The 21,592-nt window shown below is 44.6% G+C and overlaps 1 protein-coding gene across 1 annotated transcript in view; it reads right to left on the bottom strand.

Annotated features, from left to right (window-relative positions):
• Window positions 1-700: 700 nt before the first annotated feature.
• Window positions 701-21,592, bottom strand: part of APOBEC3B (apolipoprotein B mRNA editing enzyme catalytic subunit 3B) — a 43,774-nt gene continuing 22,882 nt past the window's right edge. The window contains exon 10 of the mRNA XM_063115624.1: window positions 701-963. Coding sequence (XP_062971694.1) covers window positions 701-963 — 263 coding nt within the window. The remainder of the gene's footprint in view (window positions 964-21,592) is intronic.

Raw genomic sequence — 21,592 nt, 5'->3', positions numbered from 1 at the left:
TGATACCTCACTTCCAGGCAGAAGCTGTAAGAGCCAGAGAGTCACTGAGGCGTCCCCGCCACGTTGCTGATCAGTGTCCAGCACGGGGACGCCCCGTGTCAGCCCGCCTCAGCGAGGACTGGGGAGAGACCCCCACCCCCCACGGCCTTTCACGTAAACGAGCAAAGGGCTTCATCGATTTAAGCCTTTGAGATCTCGGGGGGTGGGGGGGGGTTGTCCCTGCAGCACAGCCTCGCCTCCTCTGACCAAAACGGGGTACACGAACCGAAAACAGGACGCCGGTCCCTTTGCCAGACCCCCTGCCTTTGGGCTACGCGGAGAATTGGAGGCCCAGCACAATGAATAGTGACCACGACAGCTCGGAAGAAACAAACACGAGGAGGAACGTGCGCCCGGCGGAGCCCCCGGCGGGCCCGTCCCCGCTCCCCGGGCCTTTCGCAGACACCACGTGTGTCCCCGCTTGTAAACTCTCGTTGCCTTTCTTTCATTTTCTCCTTGCCAGTAACACCGAAGGTTAGTCGTGTTTTCAGTATTGGTATGGATTTTTTGAAAACACTTTTTATTGAAAGATAATGGATTGTACGTATGTGTGGTCCGGATTTTCAACAAACAAAAATATTCCTCCTGGTGTTCTTTAAAAACTAAAGAGAGAGTTGGGTCTGAGGTCAAGGGTAGTAATTAAAATACAAAGATCTATTTGTTACTCGAAGATTTCCGGCCCCGCAGCCGTGGCGCGTGGCGCAGGGGGCGGCGGGGGCGGGGTTTCGGGGTCGCGCGCCGAGGGGGGACGGGGTGACAGCGGCGCCCCTCCCCCGCTCCGCGGCCCCCGCGGCCGCGACTCGCCCACGCCCCCTGCGGGCAGCGGCGGGAGCTGCCGAGGTCGCCCCGCGGACACCCGGGCCGCGTCGCCCAGCTGCGGGGACGGTGGAGCCACCGCGCCGCCCCTGCCTGAGCTGTTGGAAGCTGGAGCCAAGGGAAGGTCAGGGGGACGCCGGGCAGACGGGAGCGGAACGGAGACCGAAAGCCGAGCACGTGTGTTCATGTTGTCACAGTCACTGAAATGTTGGAAGACTGGGAAGGTTCTGTGACCACGGGAAGGGAGAGAACGACGCCGTGCAGGAGACGCACCGTTCTCCAGTGTCCTGAGCCTGTGCATGCAGAAGACCTGGAAACCGCCAGCTGGGCTGCTCCCCAAACAGTGCAAGCGCCACGGGCCCTCCCCTCCCGTGCCTTGTGTCCCCAAACTGCTCAGAACTTGAGGTGCCACCAACACCGAACACCGCGTACAATCGCAGCCCCGGGGAGGCGGCTGTATTGTACGATGCCTGCAAATTGGATTTGCCATGCAGAGTTTACAATTTGCATGTTATCCAGATGCTTTGAAATCCTCTTTGGGGGAAAAAAAAAGTGTACCATATTTTATTTTAACAAGCCAAAAGCCCTGTGGCTTTTTTTTCTTTTTAATATGTCTTAACTGTGTCCCCTCCACTCCCCCACCCCATGCTTCTTAGTTGTCATGTTTTTCCCCACAGTATTCAATTTTATTTTTGTCCATTTGACATCAGTCTGTGGTTTATTTTTTAGTGGTAGCTTCTAAAAGTCAGATCCACTCGCTTGGGGGACATTTCTCCCCTAACTTGTTTTTCTTTCACAGCATTAACATATTCAACAACTCCTTGGCTGGGGGGAGTTAGTGAATATGATCATTCTCGGGCTTAAAGAAATTTTACATCCATTCCAAAACTTGTTTCATAGAATCATAATCTTAATTTATAGATTTCACGTTTGGACTAGTTTTGTATTGTCCATTAATTATTTTGACAAATGATTTAATTTGCTCTTTTGGGGAATTTATTGACTCATTTGCCTCAACTTGTTTTCTTTGGGAAAAAAATTTTTTTATTAGAGACTATTTTTTAGAGCAGTTTTAGATGCACAGGAAAATTGAGAGAAAAGTACGGAGATTTCCTATATACCCCCAGTCCTCGTGCATGCAGAGCCTCCACCACTGTCCACATCCCCCACCAGAGTGGTGCATTTGTTACAACTGAGGCACCTACACTGACACATCATAACCACCCAAAGTTTGTAGTTTACATTAGGGTTCACTCTTGGTGTTGTGCATTCTGTGAGTTTGGACAGATGTATAATGACATTTATTCACTAGTATAGTGCCATACAGAATATTTTCACTGCCCTAAAAACTCTCTGTGCTCTACCTATTCACTCTTTCCTCTCCCCAACTGCTGGGGACCACTGTCTCCATAGTTTTGCTTTTTCCAGAATGTCATACGGTTGGAATTGTATGGTATGTAGCCTTTTCAGATCGCCTTCTTTCACTTAGCAATGTGCATTTAAAGTTTCTCCCTGTCTTTTTCATGGTTTGATAGCTCATTTCTGTTTAGTGCTGAATAATACTCGTTGTCTGGATGCACCACAGTTTGTCCATTCACCTACGTGGCTGCTTCCAAGTTTTGAGTTATGAATAAAGCTGCTATCAACATCTGTGTGCAGGTTTCTGTGTGGACATATGTTTTCCACTCCTTTGGGTTAATACCAAGGAGTGGAATTGCTGAATTTGTATTCAGTAAGAGTGCAAGTGTTTAGTTTTGTGTGAAGCTGCCCAGCTGCCTTCCGAAGTGTCTGTACCATTTTGCATTCCCACCAGCAATGAATGACGGTTTCTGTTGCGCCACATCCTCTCAGTGTTCTGGATCTTGGGCATTCTAATAGGTCTGTTGTAGTATCTCATTTAATTTGTGTTTCCCTGATGACATATGACGTGGAGCAATTTTTCACATGCTTATTTACCATCTGCGTATCTTACTTGATGAGTTGTCTGTTAGTGTATTTGGCTCATTTTTTTATTGAGTTGTTTGTTTTCTTATCATGAGTGTTCAGAGTTCTTTGTATATTTTGGATAACAGTCCTTTATCAGATGTGTCTCTCCCCCTGCCGCGTAATAGACTTCATTACTACAGCAGTTTTAGGTTTACAGAAAAATTAAGCAGAAAGTACGGATAATTTCCATATTACCCCTCCCCCCCACAGTTTGGCCTATTATTAACATCTTATGAATTCATCTTATTACGAACAAATATTGATATATTGTTATTAACTCAAATTTGCATAAGGGTTCCCTCTTTGTGTTGTACAGTTCTATGGATTTTGCTAAACACATAATGGCATGCATTTATCCTACAGAATGGTTTCATTGCCCTAAATATCTGCTGTGCTCCACCTGTTCATCCTGCTCTCCCTCCCTCTTCCCTGAAGCCCTTGTAATCACTGATTTTTCTCTTTTCCATGACCTCAACCATTTATCATTTCTTTGTGTTGGAAATATTGAAAATCCTCTCTTCTAGCTCATTGAAAGTATACGATAAATCGTTGTTATAGTCACCCTACAGTGCTACAGAACACTAGATCTTATGCTTCCTATCTAGCTGTAATTTTGTAGCTGTTAACCAGCCTCTCACTATCTCCCCTCCGTTCTACCCTATCCAGTCTCTGGGAACCACCCTTCAACTCTTCACTTGTATGTGATCAATGTTCTTAACTTCCACATATGAGTGAGAACATGCAGTATTTCTCTTTCTGTTCCTGGCGTTACTTAACATAATATCCTCCAAGCTTATCCATGTTGCCACAAAGGACAGGATTTCATTTTTTTTTTTTTTTTATGGCTGAATGGTATTCCATCGTGTATATATAACACATTTTCTTTATCCATTAATCTGATGATGGACACAAGTTGGTTATTGTGGCTATTGTGAATAGTGCTGCAATAAACATGGGCGTGTGTGTATTTTCTTATATACTGATTTCCTTCCCTTTGGGTATATATCCACTAGTGAGATTGCTGGATCATATGGTAGTTCTCTTTTAAGTTTTTGAGGAAACTTCATACTGTTTTTCATAGTGGCTGTACTAATTTACATTCTCACCAGCGGTGTATATGAGTTCCCTTTTCTCTGCATACTTGCCAACATTTGTTATTTTCCGTCTTTTTTGGTGATAGTCATTCTGACTGGAATGAGATCTCATTGTGGTTTTGATTTTCATTTCCCTAATTATTAGTGATGTTGAGCATTTTTCCATATACCTCTTGGCCATTTGTATGTATTCTTTTGAGAAATGTCTATTCAGCTCATTTGCCCATTTATTGGTCAGATTGGTTTTTTTTCTGTTGAGTTGTTTTAGTTCTTTGTATATTCTGGATATTAATATCTTGTCTGATGTATAGTTTGCAAATATTTTCTCCCATTCTTCAGGTTGTCTCGTCATTCTATTGTTTCCTTTGTCGTGCAGAAGCTTTTTAATTTGTTGTAGTCCCATTTGTCTATTTTTGCTTTTGTTGACTGTGCTTTTGAGGTCCTCTTCATAAAGTTTTTGCCCAGCCCAATGTCCTGAAGCATTTCTTTTATGTTTTCTTCTGGTAGTTTCATGGTTTGGGGTCTTACATTTAAGTCTTTAATCCATTTTTAGTTGATTTTTGTATATAGTGAGAGACAGGAGTCTAGTGTTATTCTTCTGTGTATGGATATACAGTTTTCCCAACACCATTTATTGAAGAGACCATTCTTTCCCCAATGAATATCCTTGGCACCTTTGTTGGAAATCAGTTGGCTCTAAATACATGGTTTCATTTCTGGGTTCTCTGTCTGTTCCTTTGGTCTGTGTATCTGTTTTTACGTCAGTACCATGCTGTTTTGGTTACTTCAACTTCGTGGCATATTTTGAAGCCAGGTAGTGTGATGCCTCCAGCTTTATTCTTTTTGTTCAGGATTGCTTTGGCTATTTGAGGTCTTTTGTAGTTCCATACAAATTTTAGGATATTTTTTCTATTTTTATGAAGAATGTCATTAGTATTTTGATAGGGACTGCATTGAATCCATAGATTGCTTAGGGTAGTGTGGTCATTTTCACAATATTAATTCTTCCAATCCATGAATGTGGGATGTCTTTCCATTTCTTTGTGTCCTTAAATTATCAGTGTTTTATAGTTTTCCTTGTAGAGATCTTTCACCTCCTTGGTTAAATTTATTCCAAGGTATTTTATATTTTGGTAGCTATTGTAAATGGTGTTGCTTTCTTGATTTCTTTTTCAGCTATTGTAAATGGTATTGCTTTCTTGTTTTCTTTTTCAGTTTGCTGGTGTATAGAAATGCTACTGATTTTTGCATGTTGATTTTGTATCCTGCAATGTTACTGAATTCACTTATCAGTTCTAAGAGTTTTTTGGTGGAGTCTTTAGGTTTTTTCACTTCTAAGATCATGTTGTCTGCAAACAGGGACGATTTGATGTCCTCTTTTCCAATTTATTTTTTTCTCTCTTTATTTTTTTCTCTTGCCTAACTTCTCTAAGACTTCAGTACTATGCTGAATAAGAGTGGAGAGAGTAGGATTTTTGTTTTGTTCCAGTTCTTAGAGGAAAAGCTTTCAGATTGTAGCTTTTCCTTGTTCAGAATGATATTAGCTGTGAGTGTGTCTCATATGTCCTTTATTGTGTTGAGGTATGTTCCTTCTATATCTAATTTGTTGAGGGTTTTTATAATGAAGGATAGCTTTGCTGGATATAGTATTCTTGGCTGGCATTTTTTTTTTTCTTTCAGCAGTTTGAATATATCATTCCATTTGCTTCTGACCTGTAAGTTTTCTGCTGAGATATCTGCTGTTAGTCTAATGAGGATTCTCTTATATGTGACCTGATGCTTTTCTCTTGCTGTGTTTAAAATTCTCTCTTTGTCTTTGACTTTTGACAATGTGATTATGATGTGCTTTGGAGAGGACCTTATTGGACTGAATCTATTTGGGGACCTTTGAGCATTCTCTATCTGTATGTCCATATCTCTCACAAGACTTGGGAAATTTTCAGCTATTATTTCATTAAATAAGTTTTCAATACCTTTTCTCTTCTCTTCTTCTTTGGGAATGCTTATAATTCAAATATTTATTTGCTTAATAGTGTCCCCTAATAATTCCTGTAGGCTTTCTTCACTCTTTTTTATTCTTATTTCTTTTTTTCTCTGACCAGATAATTTTGGATGAACTGTGAGCAATGTATTTTTATTGTTTATAAATTACCCAGTTTAAGGTATTTTGTTATAGCATCCCAAATGTATTAAGAGAATGATCATGTTATCTACAAACAAAGTTTCTTTCTTTACAATCTGTATACTTTTTATTTCCTTTCCTTGTCTTATTACATTATAGGCCTTCCAGTACAATGCTGAAAAAGAGTGGTGAGAGGGGAAATTCTTACCTTGTTCCTGATCTTGGTGGGAAAACTTCTAGTTTCTCAATTTGCCTCAATTTTAACAGATGGTATTTTGTCACTAGCTATCTGCCATGAACATTACCCTTAATAACTTAGAGTAGTTTTAACACAAAGTACAACTTTATGGAGCTAGTTATTGTAAGGGAAATATCATTAACAAAATGCAAGTAGTATATATAATTATGAAAATTGTATTCACAGAATTTGATTTAGCGTGCCCAGTTGCCAACTCCCTTATTTCACAATATTTTTACACAAAATACCTTAGAAACATATTTCCTTCAATGTTGATTTTCAAAAACATATTTTCAGTTTTTGAATTTAGTGACACCTTTCAAATTAAACTTGCCTGTCTGCTAATAACCACAGGATGAGAGTCTGACCTTGCAAATTGTTGGAATTTGCCCAGTCAGTGTTGCCTGCATGACTGAGTTGACTAAGTGACTTTTTTGAGTAAAATGAATTTCTTGTCCTTCCACTGTTACAGACTAATCATATGGCCAGACACCTCAGAATGCCTCATCTTCTGTGGGCTCTTCATAGGTACTATTTTTGACATAACTAACTCTTGGGGTACTATAATGTACCCTGAACTAAGGATTTTTTGTCTTATATTTGCCTTATAGTTGAAATCAAGAACCCCATCTAAAATACACAGGTACCTTTTCTGAAACTTCTCCACTTGCCCCAACCAGGTTAGAAATGAGGTGGGGAAAAAAAAAATCTTTGAATAAGACGTGGGATGGGAGAGTAAGAAAGATCATTCTATAGGTAGATTAAACTTTCTCCAAATATTGTAACTGGTAGATAGTGAATATGATGTATAAAATAGGTATAACTAAGACATTTTGTTTTACTGCTTGTTGACCTCTTAAAAATATAATTGCTGCTAAAAATTGAGTCCTGTTATACTTAAGAAAAACTGGCGGTGCTGTTTTGAAAATGAGATCTCATGCCATAAAGGCAGATGAACTAAATATAAACTTCAGACATTTAGTTCACAAAATAAAATTTAGTTCACAAAAATTTAGTTGTCAAAGGAATGAGTACAGTAGAAAACAGCTTTCAACCAAAGACATAATACAAGACCAAATCATGCAGTGTGATCAAATACGGCCATTTGGAAGTCTACTATTTTTATTTATGCATAAAATTATGTATTCTGGGTGTTTTTAATAAAGAAAATATTTTAAATTCCACAAACTGATCTTTTCTATCCATCTCTAATAGACCAAGATTTTTATTCTCAGTAGTCTCTGAAATTTCTTTAAATTGAATACCCACACAATACAGACACTAGATTTTTTCTTATATGAAACTGCTTCTACCTGAAATACTATCACAAGCACTTGGGGTTTATCATGTATATGGTATTCTTAGAGGTAGTAATGCATGATCCTATTTTATAAACTCTTGAACTATTAATTCAACCTATAAAATATGCATGGCAAAGATGTTAACCATCTCTTAAAAGTCAACCTATTACTGTAAAATATTCTTCGGTTGTTTGCACTAAGTAGTGACACTTGGGTCAGCATTTTAAAAATGCCATTTAACAAGCAGTTGTCTTTATTCTAGATAACTTGCAAAATTCCCATCTTCTTCTTTTATAATGCAACAGAACATAGTTGTCACACTTTGAATTTGTTGTTCTCATTCACTCTGCTTCTGGGCCCAGTTTATGAAAGTTAGAGGAAAGAGCCTAAAGAGATTTATTTTTCTTAAGAGAATAAGCCAAGAATTTCAGGCTGAAACAGTCAAACCTACTATAGATAACAAACAGTGTCTACTATCTCAACCGTTTCAAATTTGCGGTGTTGGGCCTACCATTTGTGCTTTTTGTGATTGAATAAAATTGGGCAGCTAACTTTTACAATCCTATGTGCCTTCCAAAAAAAATTATTTAAAGTACAGTAAGACTGGCAGACATGAAGCAGATACTATCCTGTGTGTGTTGTAAACAGGTGACATTTTAGAGGGACTGGGAGGAGGGGGAATGAGGAGTTAGTGTATGATAGGTACAGAATTTTAGTTTAGAATGATGAAAACATTTTGGAAATGGATGATTGTGATGGTTGCACAATGCTGTGAATGTACTTGTCTTAGTCTGTTTTCTGCTGCCATACCACAGACTGCATAATTTATAAAGAACAGAGACTTATTTGGCTCACCGTTCTGGAGGCTGGGAAGTCCAAGGTCGAGGGGCCGCATTTGATGAGGGCCTGCTTGCTGCCTCATAACATGGCGAAAGGGCAAGCCAGCAGGCGAGACAGAGAAAAAGGGGGCCACATGCACACAGTAACTAACCCACTTCTGTGATAAGGGCATTCATCCACGCAGGAAGGCAAAGCCCTCAGAACATAATCATCACTTAAAGGTCCCACCTCCTAATACCAACACAATGGCAACTCAATTTCAGCATGAGTTTTGGAGGGGACATTCAAACCGTAGCAGTACTTAATGGTAAATTTTGTTATACATGCCCTATTTTTTTTTTTTGAAGTCTTCTGTGTGCAGACTTCCCTGCCACTGGGTCACAATTTCTGGCCACTTATCTCCTGGCCCTGCTTCCACCTGCCTCCCACCTTTGCCTGGGCTCTGTTCCTGTCTGCAATGTCTTCCTCTTCCTCTTCATGTGCCTCATTTCCCTCCTATCTTTCTGAATTAGGAAGTGGACATTTGGGAATCATACAGCTAATGAAAATCAGCTGTGCGAGTCCATTAGCACTCAGAGCCCATCCCCCTCCTTCCTTTTTATTTGCAGCCAAGTAGCCATGCCTACGTGGGCGAGTTCTGGGACTGTGGAATTATTGGCCTTTACCTTGGTCTGGCTCCTGCAGCTGTGTTGCGAACTTCCCCCTTGTTCAGAAGCCCCATCTCCTGTCCCTCAACTCCCAGGAGAATTTTTAAAGGAGAGGGATTGAGGTGTTTGATGGTAGGGGGCAAGGCTCAAGTATGTTCGGGTGTTAGGGACTTGGGAAGAGTCAATGATCTTGGGGGAAAACCATGACTTCCTGGCGTTATGGAATTTAAAGAACTTAGCATCACGAGGCATGGAATGTGGTGCTAAGTCAGGCCCATCTTCTCCCAGATTCCTGTAAAATTGGATTCTGACATATGGTTTTGAAGGGACCAGTGTCCAACAAGGCTGGGCTGTGGTCAGCACTCAGTCACTGTAGCCTGTGCATGGGTTGGGAACGCTCTGTTCATGGGTCTTGAGGTTTTTAAAATGAAAGCAAAACTCTTCTTGATCCAAAAGATCTCTGGAAGTTAAAAAAAAAAAAAAAAAAAAAAGCAGAGAGCGCTCTCTAAATGACCTTGGCTTCTGTTCATAAAATTCTGGCTCCCACTGCAGGGACGATCAGGGTCTGTCAGAGGAGTAACTTCCTCTTCCTCTAGAGGAGGCCCTTTCCACTTTACTCATTTTCTTCATTATCAGATATTCGTTGAATTATGTCATTTAACCCTAACCCTAACTTAGGTTGCAGTTAGAGTGGAAACAGTCAGTAAGCAGGACTTAAGGGTTAATAGACTGCTCTTCTCACAGCTGACAATGTCTTTATAGGAAACAGTATAACCTTGTCTAGGGTACCTGCTTTTTTGGTCATAGATCTGAAAAGTGGATATTCTCTGTACATTTTTGTAAAGTTTGCCGAAGTGGTTTAAAAGTCATTTTGGCATAGTTTCAGTTCCACCTGAATCGGCATCTGAAAAGAACACGCCCAAGGGTTCCTACAGCTCTAATATCTGCTACAGAGTTAAAAGGCGGGTGTGCTTCCTGTGTCTCAGGGACGCAAAATACTGAAGGCCTGAGAGCCTTTGCAAAGGCAGAAATGACAGGGATTGGCAACACGTACAGAAGAGAATCAGGATGACACCCGGAGCCCAGCCAGGAGCCTGGGGGAGCCAGGCTGAAGAAGCAGACTTGGGGGGCTCAGCAGAGCAGTCACGACTGGAAACTGAGACAGAGCCAGTTCCTGGGGGGAAGGAGCCCAGAGACAGGACGGGAGGCCAGGACTGTGCTGGAGAAGACCGAGAGAGAGGGGCCAGAAGGAAAGGAGAAGCCCCAGGGAAGAATCGAGCTCACTGCCCTGGAAGTCCTGGGAAGCAGGGAAAAGATGACACTGGCCTGCTGCTGCAGGGGGTCAGGCTACCTGGGTCACGGAGCTGCCCTCGACACCGTCATCGTGAGTCCCTGTCTCTGATTGTGGGCTCTGTATCTTCCTGCTTCTATTCCACTTTCATTTGCGTTCTCTGTCCCCAGGAAGCTCTCTTTGGTCTCTAGAGCTCCATGTATCTACAGACAGAGGGCCCTCCTGACACATGGCCAGGCCCACCCCTTCCCTGGTCTGGTCACACACGTGTACGCACACACACACACAGAATCAGAAAAGGATCCTGCCCATACATAGGTCACCCAGGACTCACCTGGATGTGTGTCTCTGTACTGCCCAAAGTCGCTGCATCCCAGGCTCTGACTACAGGTGCACGGTCATTCCCAGAAGCCAGGGGCCTCACATCTGACAAGGAGCACACAGGCCCAGGTATGGTCACTCTGGGAAGCAGGGACCAAACCCAGGTGGAAAGGGGCAGGTCAGCTAGTGGGGAGCAGCCAGGTGTCCACCTCGGGCACTGCCAGAGGGCAGGAGTCAGCTGGGACTGATCTCCATGCCTGCCGGGCTCCAGCCTGGGGCTTCCCTGCTAGCGTGGACGCACTGAGTCGGGTCAACTCCACAAGGAGTATGGGGGACGGAGAGAAAAGAAGCTGGTCTAGTAATTGGTCACCCGGTTTTCATCCCTGGCTCTAGGGAGGGAAGAGGGGGACATTGGCTGAGCTCCCCACTGCCACCCTGTGTCAGGCCATGTGCCAAGTCTTACCATAATCACAGAAGCCGTCATAGAAGAGATAAGGAAACAGCACCACAGAGGTGAAGCGATGATATCCCCAAGGTCACCTAGGAGGTAAATGCCAGAGTGGGCATTGATAGAAAGATCCAGAAGGCTGGAAAGCCTGTGCTGCATCCCTACACCATGGTGTCCCCGGGTTCTAACGGCAGGCTCTGCCTTTGCCTGGGATCCCCAGGAGCCCACAGCAGGACCTGCTCCCCAAGGCTGGGCTGAAGTCTGGGTGTTACTGAAAACCCTGGGCTGGGAAGACTTACAGAGACCCTGACTTATCATTTCGGATTCTATTTTCGGGGGCTCATCACTTACTACCTGACCAGATTCCTGTTGGCTCTCACTGTTTTGTTTAGTTTTTCTTTACATGACCCTGGGAGCAGGAGGGTGGATTATGAAACATCACTTCAGCTACCACTTTCCCACCCACAGCTCTGACCCCGAATTCCTTCTCCTGGTGACTAATTACAGGTGGTGTGTGATGCCCATGAGGCCTTTGGCCCTGGCAGCCTGAACTGGCTTTCCTGCCTCTGTCGCCTGGAAACCTCTTCTCCTGCAGTGGCTTTATTAGTGGTTACTGATCAAAGAAGTATTTGCTTATTGAAACAAGTCAAGTGATAGAAAGATGTCTCATGGGAAAGTTCACAGCCTCTGTCTGACCACCAGCCCTTCTTCACTCCTCTCTAATCTGTATCTTCTCTTTCCCTACTTTATTCATTTGTTTATTAGCTCATCCTTTTGACTAATATTAATTGAGCACCAACTGTGTCGTAGGGTTGGTTTAAGGCACTGGGGATACATACTTGAGTAAGAGACAGGGGGCTCCAGACCTCAAGGGGATTATGTGGTAGTGGAGGAAGACAGAAAGGAAATGAAAAATGTATACAAATGGGTAAGTTAACCCAACTGAGGCAATTGCTTTGAGGGAAATAAACAGGATAGAAACAGACTAGGGGTGGGAGTGAGTGGGATCTTAAATAGGGTGGTCAGAGCAGCTGCACTGAGACGGGAAGGATGAAAAGGAACTGGCTGAGGAGGACTTGGGGGAAGAGCTTTGCAGGCAGAGATAACCCACGTGCAAAGGCCCTGGGGCAGGAAGGAGCTTGGTGTGTTGGGGAAGCAGAAAAGAGACATGCGCCTGTACTTCGTACAAGACTGTGTGCGTGTGCTTGCGTGTGTGCGCGTGCTTTCCTGTGCGCGCGTGCTTGCGTGCGTGCGCGTGCTTTCCTGTGCACGTGCTTGCGTGCGTGCGCGTGCTTGTGTGTGCTTGCGTGCGTGCACGTGCTTTGCGTGCGCGCGCGTGCTTGCGCGCGTGCGCGTGCTTGCGCGTGCGTGTTGAGGGGCTGGGGAATCTAATCAGGGTGATAACATGTCCTGCCTTTTGTTGAAAGGCTCCTTCCAGCACCTCTGTGGACACGGACTGTAGGGGAGAAGAGCTGAAGGTTCTCCATCATCCCAGTGAGAGGTGATGGTGGAGGCCATGGGGATGGAGGTCAGCAGAAGGATCGGGGCGAGCTTGGAGATGGATAGCGATGAATTTGGAGGTAGCATTGGTAGGATTTGGTTGTGAACTGGATGTCAGGAAAAAGAAGAATCAAGATAACTCCTTGGTTTTGGGCTTAAACTCACTGCTCACTGGGTAAATGTTGGTGTCCTTTGTAAAGTTGAGGATGTCTGAGGAAAATAAATATGCCATCAGACGTCCAGGGCTGGGTGTCCAGCAGGAGGCCTGTGTCCCAGTCGCGGGCTCAGGCCGCACCAGGACTGGAGATGTGAGCTGCGTGCCCGTGGGGCAGGCTGGGGTCTCCCCGGGAGAGGGTGGGAGGTACAAGGGGGACGACCCCTGAGTCTGGTGCTGGTGTTTTCAGATCTGGGAGAAGAGGAGGAGCCAGTGAGCGAGCAGGAGAAGTGGGGAAAACCACTGGACAGGAGTGTCACCAACAATGAGAGAAGAGGTGTCGCAGAAAGGGGGTAAGATGAGAACTGAAAAGCATCCCTTGCTTCCAGCAACGTGGAGGTCATTGGTGGTGCGGCCAAGAGCAGTTTCTTGGAGGGGTGGGGACAGGAGCCAGAGTGTAGTGGGATAAAAACAAACGGAGGCACGAAGCTGGGGCAAACCATGTAGAAAGATTCAATATATCTGTGTGTACGATTTTTTTCCTACGAAGGGATGCAGAAAATGGAGGAAAATGTGGCTCGAGGGAGGGTTTTTGTTTTTAAAAGTGGGCGATACCAGTGCATGTGGTTTGCTGATGGGAATGAGCCAGCATTGAGAGAGAAAGCTGCGGAGGAGAAACCCACGAAAGGAGGCGAGGGCTGAGCCCGGGAGCAGGAGCAGAGGGTTGGCTTTTGAAAGGGCAGACAGACACGGTGGTAAACTGGGGCGTCAGGAAGGTGTGTGTTTTGTTTCAGTGTATATCCAGTCCCTAGCATTGCACCTGGCACCTAGAAGGTGCTCAGTAAAATTTATGTCATGTGAAGGGATACAGGCACTGACGGAGGCAGGTCTCTAGATACGGGGGTGAAGAGGAGGATGCTGTTTTCTGTTTCTCTCTGCTCATTGAAGGCTGAGGTGGGATCACTAGCTGGGGACTGAGGTAGGGCAGCAGTGGGAGCAGCGGTGTAGGGGAGGGGTCACTCGCACGGTACCACGGCGATGTCACAGGGGTCCATTTCTTGTTCAGTCAGTGACACAGGTGAGTTGATGCTGATCTGTCCGGCACTGAATTGCAACTCTACCTTGCTCATATGCGAGGGTCCCAAATATACTTGTATCTGTTTCTTTGTGGTGCTTTTCTATTTATGTTCCTTGCACATACCACACTTTTGATCACAGCAGCTTTGTAGCTTTTGTAGTTTCTGATGTGTTGTAAGTACCTCCCTCACGTCCTCTTTTTGAAAATATCTTCACTTTCAACCATGTTTACCTTGCCATTTGGACTTAAATAGCCCTTTTTCTAATTTACAGAATAGAGCTAGCAGCGATCATGGTGTTTCTGTTTGTATTTGTACGACATTTCCATCTATCGATTTATTTGGGATGTTGTATCGTATGTTCTTTAGTAAAACTTTTTTTTTCTTAAAAATATGAGTTGTGTGACCTTTACAATTTTTTTTTCTAATTGAGATTTAACGTAGGGTTAACTGCAAAATCTTAAGGTTCCAGCTCTTGCCACCACTGCCCAGCTGAGGTGGAGACTATTTCCAGAATCCCATAGGCTCCCTGGCGTCTCCCCACTCCCTGCCATTTGCTCCCCCTGCACGGGGAACCTGTGTTCTGACTTCTATCATCACAAACTGATTTTGCCAGTTTTTGAATTGCATATAAGTGGAATCATACAGCCTGAACTTTTATGTGTGACTTCTTTCATTCAGTATTATTTCTGGGGTTCATTTATGTGGCTGTGCGTAACAGGAGTTCATTCACTTTTATTGCCGTGTAGTGTTCCCGTGATGAATATACCCTAGTGTGTTTACCCATTCTACTGTTGCTGGGCAAACTGAGTTGCTGACAATTTGGGGCTATTATGAATGCACCAGTGAACATTCTGTACATGTTTTTTGGTGGACGTAACTCATTTCAATTGAATATTTACCTAGGAGTGGTATCGCTGAGTCATAGAGTAGATGTTTGTTTAGCTTTAGTAGGTGTTAAATGTGAGAAATGCCCTTGCCCATCCAATGCCAAAGGATGGACATGGAGACGCGAGGTACAGCAAAGCCAGACTTTAATTACGGCCTTATAAGGTTTGGGTGCCTGAAGGGCAGGCACATGGGAAAGGGCTGCAGCGAGCTATTTACTCCCTAGTGTGCAAGTCCCTCCCCCCACTTCCTCATTGGCTGAGTACTACAGGGCGCACAATCTTCCTGGATGCCGCTTAAGATTTATTACCCCCTTGCAAGGAATTCCTTTGTCTAGAGGCTCAGGACAAGCCCACAGAAAAGGCCCACTTATGCCCTGTGAAAGGGGGAAACACCAGGGAATGAAGAAAACAATGGGGGCTCGTAACTAATCACCACCTCAAGGAGAGCTCTGTCTGTTCAGAGACCCTCTGGGAATGGGCTGGACCAGCCAGGCAACTTAAGGGGTGCGCCTGAATCAGTTAAAACGCCCTCAGATAAGCCATTTCTGAAAATGAATCACTTAATTTTCTTACACTAAACATCTTTCCAAAGTAGTTGTCCCACTTTATGCTGCCATCAGCGGTGTGAGAGGGTTCCAAGTGCTCTACATCTTTAGCAATATTTGGTATTGTCAATCTTTTTAATTTTAGCCATGCTGATGGGGAGGGCATAGTGGTATGTCACTGTGATTTTAATTTAAGTGTCTTTAATGAGAACCTTTCCATGTGTCCGTAGGCCATTTTGATATCCTCTTTTGTGAGCTGCTTCTTCAATATTTCTGCCCATTTTACAACTGTATCTTTTTCTTACTGATTTTTTGGGGGGTTCTTTATATATTTGGGGGATGAGCCCTCTGTCAGACAGATGTAGTGTAGGCATCTTTCCCTAGTATAGCTTTTTACTCTCTTAATGGTGATTTTTGATGAAAGTCTGTGCTTTCTTACTAGACTAATTTCTAGTTATTTTATAGTTTTGTTCCATATTGTAAATGGGGTTTAGATTATTATTATAAAACACACCATTTAAGAAATAACACAGTAGAGAAGGGAATACAATGTGAAGGATTTCCTCCTCCAGGCTTCTTCTGTTTTTCAGAGGAAGTTATATTGAGCCTCTTCTGGCTTTAGTTTCTCTGGTGGTTTCCTCCGGGCACCACTATTTCTTGACCACCACCTTTTGATACTATCTACTGCCTTCCTCATGACAGAGCATGAGGATTTAGCTCTATCACCCCCCAGAACTTCCCTCCCTGGGTAGCTCATCAGCACCCTCAGTCCCCCACAGGAAAGCTCTGCAGCTGCAAACACCTGGACATTGCAAACCAGCAGCCCACGTTTCCCATCCCTCCTCTTCCACTCTTCCTCTTCATTCCTTCTCCCAACCTCTCTAGTTTTGCCTTCACATTAGGAACATTGAGAATACTTTTATTAATTTTGTGAACATATCTCAGCCTCCCATGTCTTGTCTACAGATTGAATCTAAATGCCAGAAACCTAGTATCTGTGGTTTATATCATTGTGGATACAGGAAAAGCTTGTGTCCCACTAAGCCCGTCACGGCTGCACTCCCCTCCTGAGCCCTCCTATCTCAATGCTGTTAAAAATAATAATCCCCTTAGTGTGGAGAGCAAATGGTTCTGTCTTTTTGATTTTCCACTGATTATACTCACAATCATGCCCTGATCTGGTTGGCTTCCTCGGACCGTGACTGTCGAGTGCAGAAAGCAAGACAAAACCAAAGGAGTAGCTGAACTTCATCGGTCTGGCCTGCCCAGCGTCCCTTCCACCACCTCCTTTGGGGAGCCACCTCTCCCTTGATGCCATCCTGATGGGGTCATGGACAGATGTTCCAGGCCCCTGCACTTTCCAGGACTAGGGCCACTTCAGAACCCAAGGTTGGCCTATCTGGCTTTCCTGGAGCTCTGATTCTGAACAAGATAAGACAAAAACAGAAAACATGGCCAGAGCAATCTTTATCCCAAAGGCCAAGATTTCCAGGACTGCTCATTGGTCCCTGCTCCTGGACCCTGGAGCTTCACTGGCTCTTGTCCTTCCTGAGCCCAGATTCTATAATTTATCCTTTAACCTTGTGTGTTCCCCATGTCTTTCCACTAGGGAAGTGGTGGGGCTTTTCTGCTTCCAACCAAAGATCCCTAACAGGTAGAGAAGGTGACCAGAGATCCCAGGAAACAGAATACGCGGTGGAGAGAGAGAGCAAGAGAAGCTTGGGGTCCCACGGCCCCTTCTGCAGCACCAGACTCCAGGGCAGCTTCTTTCTGTGGCCCCTGAGTCACTCTCCTCCTGGACTACCGCTCCCTCCTTGGGAGGGCCTTCTCTGTCTCAGGCCTGCCCCTCCCTGCCCTTTCTCTAGTCTCCTTCCCTCTGGGTCCCTGTCCTGTCTCAGGCCTCAACTCTCCCTTCTGTACTGATGCTCCCCAAGCTTGACTCTCCAGCTGAGCCTCTCAAACCTGCAGCACCTAGCCCAGAACATTTGGTGTCAACTTCCACTTTCTGCAAACTCCTTCCTGTTTAGTCTATTTGTCACATGTGCCTTTCCTCAGCGGGGGCTTTGGAATCAAACAGACCTGCAGTTGAGTCTGGTCTCTGCCTCTTCCTGGCTGTGCCTTTGCATAAGTGGCTTCACCTCTCTGAGCCTACTTTGATCCCCTGTAACATGGTGATAATGACATTTACCTTCCTTGCAAAGAGACTGTAAAACTTAAGAGCCTGCACAGGAGGTACTGATACTCAATAAATGATCAATATTCTTCTATGAACAGAAAGAAAGAAAAAACCCTCCCAAGGCCACTTACATCCACCTCTTATAAATCTACAGGTCTGGACTATATTTCACCCCCTGGGGAGTGCTGTGTAGCATTCTTCTTCCTGTTCCCCTTCCAGATACCCATTGGACTTCTTGACTGGGACTTCCCGTTTTAGTAGAAAAATTAGAATCGGTTCATAAAATATTTGATTTTAATATAAAAAGTGAGTTTGGGGAGGTCCTTAAGGATTTTGATGAAAAGGTAAAAGGAAGATGGGAAGAGTCAGGAATGCTTCAAAGTCAAGGTGATCACAGGTGGGATTGAAAAGGAACAAAAGCTACTGCACATGTAACTCCAGCCACTCTCAGAGGAGGTTGGGCATGTGAAAGAGGCGGCCTTCCGCTCCCAGATCAGATGGGGGGTGAAGGACGCGGGGAGGGACTTGGGGGAAGCGAGTTGTTCTATATAATAAAGTGGAAGGAAATAAAACCCCAGGGGAAGGGTGGGCACATGGGAGAGACGAGAGAGGGGCCTGCATGGTGGGGCAGAGTTGAGAGGCCCAGGGGCACAGCAGCCCAAAAAGGACTTTGGGAGAGAAGGGACTAAGAGAGCGTGTACCATGGAGATTGTGCCACGCTCTGCTTCCTGCCCCCCTTACAGAACCTTCAGTGAGCTGCAGAGCTCAGGAGCCCTTCTTGGTGATAGGAGATGTGAAGCAACGTGGACAGAGGCTGAGTTCTCTGTCTTGGTTTGAGGCAAAGCCAAAAACAGATTATACAGGGAAGCTGCAGTACAGGACAGAGATTCTGAGTGCGAAAAATGGCAAACCAGTGAGGCCACCAAAGGTGCCAAATGGGTCCTCATCCCCATCCACTTGTCTGTTGTCAAGGTCAGAGCCACACAAACACATGTCACCAGGAGGATCATGTAGCAAGTCACCTAGCGCCCAGACCCTCACTTGTGTCCAGAGGCACTTGAGGAGGATGCAGTCGGTCCCTAACACAAGCGGGTGAAGTGGTGACCTATCTAGAGTGGTGTGGGGACACTGTCCAGCAGGAACTCCATTGAAGCACTGGGTTTCCCTTCTGACAACTCCTGCCTGTAGAGGAAACCAAATGGACCCCTCAAAGCAAGAAAGATCATTAACTAAATTATATCAGGGGTGACAAGGAGCACCTTTTCTAGAAAAAAAACTTTCAAGTGTTTTGTGCCCAACCCCTATAGTTTTGCATAACTTCAGGGGATATTTAGGGACTTGAGCTCCAAGAGGTGCCACTGACATAGCACACATAACACCAAGCTCACTCCTCACCCAATATCAGGATGACCAAAATACAAGAATGGATCAACTCTTTAGGGGTGGCATGGGCACAGAGACTCCAGAACCCAGCTTCCGGGACTGAAAGTTACTCCCTGGGGCTCTGGCTCCTGGAGGCAGCCTCCACGGGGGTTGAGCACTGGGGTCAGACCAGACTCTGCAGGCTGGGGGCAGACCTGGGCCACAGGAGGCCCTTCCTCTAGAACCCCCACCCACCCTGAAGCCAGAGTCTCAGTGAGGCTGCTCTTTGTTAAGGCTTCTTGGAGAGGTTTGGCCCCTGGGGGACATGCAGCAGTTTCTCACTTGCCCTCCCCAGCACCAGGGTGTCCCTTCTATGGAAAGGCCCTGGGGAGGGGTTGATTGTCCTGCCAGCTCAGAGCACACTGTGATGCCTCAGTGTGGAGGGCACTAAGCTGAATGTACCTGGAGGGGTCATTTCTCACTCCCTGGTACACCCTGGGATGGGAGACAGCGGCATGAGTCTGGGAGAAGGTGACCTCCTGCCCAGGTGTTGTCACAAGATAATCAGCAGGACTGAGAAACAGGAATCACAAATGGAGACCACCATTCAAGCAGTGGCTGCTCAGTACCACCAGGAACTTGTCAGGGAAACATCCAAAGAGAAAAAAAAAAATATGCATATGTATATATGCCACCTAGAAATACAAGCCATTCTAAAGATTTTACTTAAAGGAAAAAATAGGGGAAGAGGGACTGATTATCTTGTGGTGGGGGGGCCACCCTAGAGAGAGGCTAGGGCCTAGAGGCACTGGGCCCCTTCCTCCTCCCTATTTTTCTTTTATCAACTAGAGACAGAAACTAAGAACCTTGGTTTCAACTGGCTAAAAGCCTAAAAGCAAGAAAAGAAAGGAAGAAAGAAGAGACTGCCCCTTCAGACAGCTGCAAGTCCAAGGAAAAAAAAAAAAAAGGAACTTTAAGTACTGAGCAAACTCCAGGCCTAGCAAACACAATGCTGGCCCTAGATTGCTTATGGATTTATAAACAAACTCCTAGATACAGAGGGAAAATAAGAGGTAATTAAATAAATTATATGTATTGTATTGTAATATAAATAAATTGTGTATGTATTTTTCATAATTTGATTCAATTGGAAATTCCAAATTTATAGACTGAAGAATATGTGAGGGTACTTCAAAAAGTTCATGGAAAAATGGAATTAAAAGATAATATGAACCTTTCCATGAACTTTCTGAAGACCCCGTATAACGTAAAAGATAAAAAGCGCACTAACTGGCTTTTATGCCTCGACAACATACGTTCTACTTTAATTTGAACATTTGCTAAAATGCACTAATTAACAAAAAATCATGGATTTAATCAATACTGGGGCTCAAATTAGAGTTATGCCTGGGGTTCCCACTAAGTTTAAACACTGTGTCCCTCTAATCTTGAGAAGGTAACTGAATAGAAAACAGAAAAACAAGCGTGCTTCATTCTAACTGCATACATAACTACGTCGGACATAGATGTTCCGACACGGTGAGTAATAAATTAAAATTATAGTAAATTTTTGGCACTTGCAATATTTTTGGCTTGATAAAATGGAACCCCATGAATCCCCAGTAGAGATAGTTAACGTGGCCCAGTGTAAGTTAAAGCAAGGCCTCAAATATTAAAATGTGTTATGTAAAACCTAATTAACAAAGAGGTGATTATCCCCATTGCGTCCCAATTTAGCGGGCTCACTCTTCCCAGTTCTCAAATCTGAAGACACACGCACACGCACGCACACGCACGCACATCCAAGGTACCTTCATGCTGTGGTCCCATCTATCAGGGCCTCAACCCAATATCTCATATTAGTAAAATTACTGAATCTATTTCATCAACAACTGGTAAATATTTTGCTCTTATAGATTTGGCTGACATGTTCTCTTTCGTGTCTATTTCAACCGCCTCTCAGCTGCAGTTTGCCTCCACCTCTGAAGGGACACGATACACATTTCCAGGTCACCCACGGGGGACCTCCACAGTTTTGTAATCACATATAATCTTTGCAGACAAGATCTTTATGGCATCCACCCTCTCCAGCAGCACAGGTATGACACTACATTGAGGACATCCTCCTCCAATATATGCATTAAGGACATTTAAGTCCAATATTTCTCAGTACTTTGGGATTCTGGTGGCAACATATTCCATATTTATAAATTTTATTTCTAAATTAAAGCCAACAGGCTCTCCTATGTGTGCCCTCAAAAATTCCTCCACTGTAGAGGCCTCAGCAGCCTGTTGTAATCCTCCTGGGGTCTCCAGACCACTGTTGGCCATTGGTTGCATCAGGGCTTCCAATGCAAGATCCTGCCCCTCTTGACCTCATGCTATATACCACTAAAATCACAAATGACAGGTTATATGCTAGGCTATCTTGGAAATAGAGGGCCTCACAGACTCTGAGCCTGTGACCCTCCATACCCAGCTGGCCATTATGCTTGGGGTCATGGAAACAGCACCCTTCAAGCTTGGCACAGCTACCAAGGCCTTCCTAAGACAGAGTGGAGCCAAACTTGGGCCCTCTGGTATATTCCACCTGCAGGAGGCGGGGGTTTCTCCATCCTCAGTCCCTTGTTAGATGCCAGGTCATCCCTGCCCCAGACCCCTAGACTACTGGGAGGCCCCTTAGGATTAACTGAGTGAACAGTGTTGGAAATGGCACTGCTAACTGCATCGTACATGATAGAGTTTG

This window comes from Cynocephalus volans, chromosome 12, assembly GCF_027409185.1.
Source record: "Cynocephalus volans isolate mCynVol1 chromosome 12, mCynVol1.pri, whole genome shotgun sequence".
NCBI classification, from domain to species: domain Eukaryota; kingdom Metazoa; phylum Chordata; class Mammalia; order Dermoptera; family Cynocephalidae; genus Cynocephalus; species Cynocephalus volans.
This window is presented reverse-complemented; position numbering and strand designations above follow the sequence as displayed.